Source organism: Sinocyclocheilus rhinocerous, unplaced genomic scaffold (assembly GCF_001515625.1).
Source record: "Sinocyclocheilus rhinocerous isolate Xijiao unplaced genomic scaffold, SAMN03320098_v1.1 scaffold1163, whole genome shotgun sequence".
Classification (NCBI taxonomy): Eukaryota; Metazoa; Chordata; class Actinopteri; order Cypriniformes; family Cyprinidae; genus Sinocyclocheilus; species Sinocyclocheilus rhinocerous.
The window spans coordinates 810,637-818,280 of record NW_015642328.1 but is presented as its reverse complement, the minus strand read 5'-3'; the positions used below and the strand labels follow the sequence as shown (position 1 = coordinate 818,280).

General features: G+C 35.6%; 1 protein-coding gene across 1 annotated transcript; it reads right to left on the bottom strand.

Moving 5' to 3' along the window:
* Positions 1-576: 576 nt before the first annotated feature.
* Positions 577-7,430, bottom strand: LOC107755765 (transforming growth factor-beta receptor-associated protein 1-like). The gene is made up of 10 exons (XM_016572659.1): positions 6,690-7,430; positions 6,350-6,381; positions 4,445-4,527; positions 3,949-4,293; positions 3,799-3,856; positions 3,567-3,710; positions 2,766-2,906; positions 1,589-1,748; positions 1,044-1,465; positions 577-938 (listed from the first exon to the last, which is right to left on the bottom strand). Exons 1-10 carry the CDS (start codon positions 7,351-7,353, stop codon positions 792-794), a joined length of 2,196 nt encoding a protein of 731 aa, XP_016428145.1. The 5' UTR covers positions 7,354-7,430; the 3' UTR covers positions 577-791.
* Between the last annotated feature and the right edge of the window lie 214 nt (positions 7,431-7,644).

Sequence of the window (7,644 nt, the reverse complement as noted above, 5' to 3'; positions counted from 1 at the left end):
AATAAAAAGTGGGATGTACACTCAGAAATCTGATCCATTTTTTGCAATTCTGAGTCTTTATCTTGCACTATAATACATTATTCTAATAATAAAATTAAAATATTTTTTTAATGTGTGTAAAAATATTGTAATTTGTGACCCTGGACCTCAAAACCAGTCATAAGCACAGGCATATTTGTAGCAATAGCCAACAATACATTGTATGGGTCAACATTATCGATTTTTCTTTTATGCCAAAAATAATTAGGATATTAAGTAAAGATGCTGTTCCATGAAAATATTTTGTACATTTCCTACCGTTAATATATCAAAATTTTTAATTAGTAATATGCATTGCTAAGGACTTCAATTGGACAACTTTAAAGGCGATTTCCTCAGATTCCAGATTTTCAAATAGTTCTCTCAGCCAAATATCGTCCTATCCTAAAAAATAAACCCTCATATATCAATGGAAAGCTTATTTATTCAGCTTTCAGATGATGTGTACTGTAAATCTCATTTTCAAAAAAATTACTGGTTTGACTGGTTTTGTTGTCCAGGGTCACATTTGTCCTATTTGTCACATTTGTCCTATATTTAGTATATGTGCAGTTGTTGTGGGTTTCCTGCTCGTATTTGTGGCTTGCTTTGTTGGTGTGTGTCTTAGCATGTGTCATATATTCTCAGCAATTTGTGCTAGTAATTGCCTTACTATCCAAGTAATTACTTATCTTTATTGTAGGCAACCTGATAAAACAGCATCTGCTGAGAGTTAAAATGTGAATAGGTGTGAATAATAGTGTCTTTGTTGTTCAGTGTCCGCTTTCTCCACCGTGACAGGATATGTGTGTCAGCTCTCCTGTCGGCCTGCGCAGGAACTCGGGCCCTGTAAGACGTTTCTGGCATGAATGGCAAACACATCCTCTGTCAACTCGGATCTTTTCATGCGTTGCTTCCATCTGGGCGCATAAAGAATAACATTAGAGTTGCTGTTTAGGTTAAATTGAATATTTGAGGGGGTTTTTTCCCCTCACATAAATGGTTTCATTTATAGTACGTCTCACCCAGACATGCTTGTGTCTTAGGGTTTCCACCTTGGCTAGGCTCATCTCCAGACCTCTCATTCTTTTGTCATGCACTGTTCCTCTCAGTGATTCACAGAGGAACCGCAGAACCAGTTTAAGAGACCAGGAGGCCGGCAGCACCCTCAACACACTGACTAAATCAAAAGACGCTGAATTTTTGTTCAGCAGATCCACTGCCGTGATAACATGTTGACAGGACTCGAGGTAGATTTGAAGCAGGGAGAGAAACATTCCCTGAATGAACTTCCTGTCTCGTCCAGCAGAGGTCCTCCAACAGTAGCTTTCAGCAGCCTGCTTGTCTTTTCCTTCATGGACCAAAACCTGCAGGGCCTTTTTGTGTTTACCAGACTTCCCAAGTAAAATTGCTCTCTCCACATGAAGAAACGATGGTGTTATTTGGTCTGTGGCAATAAAGGGTATAGTGGTTTGTTTCATCCATGAACACTTGCAACAATATCAAACACATTTAAGTTTGAATTATATTAGTGTAATTAACCTATTAAAGTCTTTATCTGCATGCTCACCATATATGGTGTCCACATTATAGCAAGAAGATTGCCAAAGTAATTGCTGTAGTTTATGTCTCATCTCTTCCTTGCTTGTTTTATTGTTGTAGTCATCCTCGATTGACTGCCGTATCCATTTGACATATGATGTGATGAGCATGGTATGATGCTTTTCTTCCTATGAATAGACAACTGGTTTCTTAAATGCAGTGTTCAGTAATGGTAAACTGGCATGAAAGGGGTCATTTTTACAGAATCTTTTGTAATTTATTTTTTTAAATATGTTTTTTTTTCTCTCAATCATTATACTCTCTCTGACCATTTCTTTTTTTGCTGCTGTGCACCCCATGTTGTATAATAAGTAGTTTTACACACATTTTACACTTAACTTTGGTTCTCTGGGACCATATTACAGAAACATCCTAATTGAGTCCTGTCTGTTTAGTAACCATGGTGATTTCTGTTTGAAGCTTGTTAGGGCTTAATTTGAGACTTAACTTTCTGTAATAGGCCCCTGAGATATAGAAATAATAGCATTTATCCTGCTTTCTCTTTATTGCATCACTGTGAATGGCCAGGTAAAGTTTCTGATCGTCCAGTTCTGATGTGTAAACGTGGACAACGGTCATGTGTTGATGCAATGCCACAAAATTGCAGAAGTTCAGAGCGAGTCGGTTTTTATAATCAAGTTTCACTAGAAGCTCTTTTTGACTGATGAGGAAGTGTTCTGTTATGAATGTTACAAATCTTTTCATACCAGAGTGGTTGTCTTTAATTTAAAAAATTGGCAATTGAAATTAAGCTGAAATAAAATCAAAAATTTTAGATTAAAAAAACTTAATGAAAATGATAAATCTAAGTTTAAGTAGTTATTAACTGAAATAAAACTACACCCCCAAAAAACTACTTGTGAATATTTTTAAAAATAAAATGAACAAAAATGTCAAAGTACATAACAAAATGACTAAAAAAAATGAAACTCAAACTCAAATAAAAAATAAAGGCAAAATAAATTCAAATGATATAAATATAAAAGCTCATTCAAAATATTAATAAAACTATAACAGTATATCAGTAATACTAAAATAACACTGTTCTATACATATAAGCTCTTGTGTATGTCAAAACGCCAATGTAAATTTGATTTCTGGTGACCATCCTTAAAACAGTCATTAATTACAAATGGATAAGTCACCTTGCTGTGTAATTCATTGACTAAATATTCCAAGTAGAGAGTCATAGCAAGTGGGTAGCTGGTGAGAATGGTAAGGACTTCTTCTGGTGCCAATGTAACATGGCTGCGTGTATGCGTCTTTGTAAAGATCAGTATTCCAGCCTATATTAAAATAAAGAGCATGTTTTAGAAAAAACACATAGCCTAGCTTAAAATGCAATAACTCTGATGTTCAAAAGTTTAGTAGTAAGATATATATATATATATATATATATATATATATATACACACTTTTTGAACTTTGTATTCATCCAAATGCATCATGGTTTCCACAAAATGTTAAGCAGCACAACTGTTTTCAACATTAATCATAATAAATGTTCCTTGTTCACCAAATGAGCATATTAGAATGATTTCTGAAGGATCATGTGACTCTGAAGACTGGCGTAATGACGCTGAAAATTCAGCCTTACTGATACAGGAATAAATTATATTTTAAAATGTATTAAATTGGACAATCATTTGTTTTAAACCGTAGTATTATTTCAAAATATTAAAGTTTTTCCTGTATTTTTGATCAAATAAATGCAGCCTTAGTGAGCATAAGACATTTCTTTCAAAGGTATTCAAAAAAATCTTACCAAACTCAAACTTTTGATGAATAGTGTATTATAGCAAGGTTGTTCTTAGTGTCTCGGAGCAAATTCTAGATACATAATAGTGTTTCTTTTACTGCCAAGGGCAAAAGAGTAAACTAGACTTGATGAAATCTGTGTAACTCTGCCCTCTGCTGTTGATAAACAGTACAGTTAAAATGCTTGCCTCTTGGTCTCTCTGAAGAACCCAGTCTACAAATTTCCAGATGATGGGTTTATGTTCCAGATTTGAGAGAGTATTAACTATTTGCTGGAATACGCTGATGTGTGAGGGGTCCTCACTCTGCTCTTCCATAATTTTAACCCAGGTCTAAAAAAAAAAAAAGAAAGAAATGTACTTTCCTTTCTGATCCATCTTTAGTCATTGCTCTGTGGATCTTTCAAAGATTAAAAGATACCTGAATTGCATTGAAATGCTGGCCTTGACTTTGATAGAGCAATCCAAGTGTGAAAAACCTGAAATGGCAGCAACTGAGTTAGTGGCTTCTCACTAGAAACTAGAAAATAACCTGTGAACGCTGAAGTAGCCTTAAATGATGAGCACAAACCTTTTGTGCTGTTCCAAGTCAGGCACACACGTTTGGAGGTTACAGTTATTCTGCGTCGACACAAGCTGGTCCAGTTTTCCATATTCACCTTGTTCCAAATACAGCTTAAAAAGTGCTGAGTCGATGTCCTGAGGACACATTTGGCCCTGTCCTGTTGGCCTGACTTCTCTCAAGAAGTCATCCAAAAAGATTAGGTACTGTTGAAATGTCGGCCAATCGTCTCGACTTAACGTCCACAGGTCCTTGGCATTGCTCACTGCTGTTGTCTGAGGTGTAAAGTCTTCACTCATAACAGGCATAGCTGGATAAAGGCTAATGATTTCCCTTGGGTCTAGTTCACCTTTACTGGAAAATAAAGGATTCTAGTGAAAAGGCGAAGGATGCTGAAACAATTTCCACACAGAAATTGCTAGTAAACTTCACAAATTACACGAAATTATAAAGCAGAAAAACTGAAAAATGACTTGCTTGTAAAACACATTAAAGCATTACTTACATAAAAAGCTCTTTTGCTTCCACAAAAGCCTCTCTATAGAACTTTATCATTCCAGATGTACAGATTACATTTTTATGTAGATCCTAAAAGTAAAGTGATGAATGGCATAAATCAGGATATATGGTATGCAGTTCATAAATATATTAGTTTTCACTCCAATTATGAAGTTGGATGCCTTTGGGAAACGCAGCCTAGAGCTGAGAACCGCTGGTTTAAAGTCAGTGTGAATGTGGCATATTTTATGTGAAACATATTTGTAGTATTTGTTGATTTAAAAAATGTATTATTGTAATTTTTTTTTAATAAACATTTTAAAAATAATAAACATTTCAGGATTTCTCTCCATATAATGGACTTCTATGGTGCCCCTGAGTTTGAACTTCCAAAATGCAGTTTAAATGCAGCTTCAAAGGGCTCTAAACGATCCCATCCGAGGAAGAAGGGTCTTATCTAGCGAAACGATCAGTTATTTTCTAAAAAAACAAAAACAAAAATTACACTTTATATGCTTTTTAACCTCAAACGCTCGTCTTGTCTAGCTCTGCGTTTTTCCGGTTCATGACAGTTAGGGTTGATCTAAAAACTCCCATCTCATTTTCTCCTCCAACTCCTAAATCGTCCTACATTGCTGTTTTGCCATTTTTTTGTAAAGGGCATTAGATCTTCTTTGCATATTCACTTTGTAAACACTGGGTCGGTACTTCTGCAGCGATGTAGGCTGTTTTTGAAGTTGGAGGAGAAAATGAGATGGGAGTTTTTAGACCTACCCTAACTGTCTTGGACGGGGAAAAAAACAGAGTTCACGCAGAGCTAGACAAGAAGAACTTTTGAGGTTAAAAAGTATATAAATTGTAATTTTTTTTAGAAAATAACCAATCGTTTCGCTAGATAATACCCTTCTTCCTCTGCTGGGATCGTTTAGAGCCCTCTGAAGCTGCATTTAAACTGCATTTTGGAATTGTAATTTTTTTTAGAAAATAACCGATCGTTTCGCTAGATAATACCCTTCTTCCTCTGCTGGGATCGTTTAGAGCCCTTTGAAGCTGCATTTAAACTGCATTTTGGAAGTTCAAACTAGTCGGGGGGCACCATAGAAGTCCATTATATGGAGAGAAATCCTGAAATGTTTTCCTCAAAAAACACAATTTCTTTAGGACTGAAGAAAGAAAGACATGAACATCTTGGATGACAAGGGGGTGAGTACATTATCTGTACATTTTTGTTGTGGAAGTGAACTACTCCTTTAATGGAGTTTTCAGTTGTGTCAATTAAATGTGAGTTATTTATCCTAAAATTCCCAAAATTAAATAATTGAAAAAAGGGGAATTAAAAATAAATAAAAATAGAATTCAACTAGGCAATAATTTAAATACAGCTACAAACTGATGAACAAAAATATATCAAAAGTATATTAAAGGTAAAGTAACTTGCATAATACTGTAGCTTAGATTATCTGGTCTTGTAAAAATGTAATCAGGTTAATAAATCTCTTCTGTTTAAATCTCTTCTGAAACTTTTGAGGAGACACATATGAAAATATCATTAGAGAAATATCAACAAAAGGCTCCATTTTTTTCTTTCCTTATGGGTACTTAATATATAATTAATTATTGTGAGTACATGAAATAAAATGTAATGTCTTTTCTTAAATACATACATGCATGTGTGTGTATTTATATATACATAATAAATATACACAGCTCATATATATATATATATATATATATATATAGAACATGTTTACTTTAGTTTGCTTTATTATTGATAAGCTAGTATATAAAAATTTAAAATCATGCATTTGATAAGCTCACATCTGTGAATATGTGCCTCTGTGATCTTTGTTTAATACTATTGTCTTGCTGGAATGACATCTGTGCATCTGGCGCGAGTGCTTATATGAATTACCTTGCTCAGTGTGTCTAAGACGCTCAGCCTCACTGACCTCATGGCTCCGTTTAACATTATGTGTAGTTTCTATGTTTTACGATTATTCTCATATGACTCTGTCTTTCAGCATACCTACTTATCAAATATAATCTATGTGCATTTTAAGCATGCAGATAAAGGCCTTAAATCACTTGATCCCTGGTATTTCTTTTTCTATTGCACTGGCATATTTTTCACACTGTTTTTACCTTGTTTTGCCACTTAAAGTTTAAAATGTATTTTATAATTGTAATTTTATTAGTCTTTTATTTAGTCTATTATAATTTTATTTTTATTTTATAATTATAAAAATTCTTACCCAAACATCCAGGCCCATTCAAAATGAATTCTCCTTTTCCACATTTGTTGGCAATGATATTTTGCTTTCTCAGGTTATGTGGGAAAAGATCGAGGGTGGTTTGGCTCTGATAGTCGTGGAGAAAATATCTGTCACAAGTGGCCACACACAGACACGTCCCATGCACAGCCAGAACCACAGGTTCCTGCGGCAGAGCCACCTGTCTCACACACTCCCATCTGTCCACACACACCTTATAAACACTCACTGTTTTCCTCTTGGTCGAAGCTGCAATGAGCTCGACGGAATCAGTCTGAACCACTGACTCACTGACATAAAAGAGTGACACGTTCTGTATTTTCTTCAGGGCAGGAAGGAGTTCCAGGGAGAACATGTTAAGCACCGTGACCGAACCGTCCCAGAGAACTAAGAGATGATTCAGAACAGGGACCGCCGTCAGCTGGCCGATTGCGCCGGTTCGGCCCATCTGTCTCTTCCCCACCTCCCGCACTGAAAGGCTTTCTTCAGCGCTCGTGTTATTTACAGTGAGGTACTCAACGACTCCCTCTTTGGTCCCTATATAGAGGTTTTTACCAAAGCACTCCAAACATTGAATGCTGAATTTGTCTCTGCCTTTCCCTGAGGGCATTTTTTGAAAGACTAGCACAGGGGTGAAGACTTTCATGGTTATTTACTCTTAATTTAGGTCTCAGTTGCAAAAATACACCTAAAAATAAATGAGAAACCTAGTACATTGGGCAGAGAAGGAAAACAGCCTTCATTAGCTCAGATATCTACATGCAGTAAAGCTAAATAAAACGAGTAAAGAACGGTCTCACCTCATTAGCGTAGAAGCTGTCAGCGTTATGGACGTTTGTTTTTTACTCAAGTGTATTTTGACCTTGCCATGTGACTCTCATCCAGAGAGGAAGTTGGTGTCAGCAGTTTTACTGCTTTTACTCTGGCTCTGAATGGA

Excerpts from the sequence above, each read along its gene's own strand:
- LOC107755765 (XM_016572659.1), bottom strand. The coding sequence starts at position 7,353 with ATGAAAGTCTTCACCCCTGTGCTAGTCTTTCAAAAAATGCCCTCAGGG. Across the intron at positions 4,528-6,349 it reads TCTTAGACACACTGAGCAAG|GATCTACATAAAAATGTAAT; the intron begins GTAATTCATATA and ends CTTTACTTTTAG. Across the intron at positions 4,294-4,444 it reads GAAGCAAAAGAGCTTTTTAT|TAAAGGTGAACTAGACCCAA; the intron begins GTAAGTAATGCT and ends TTTATTTTCCAG.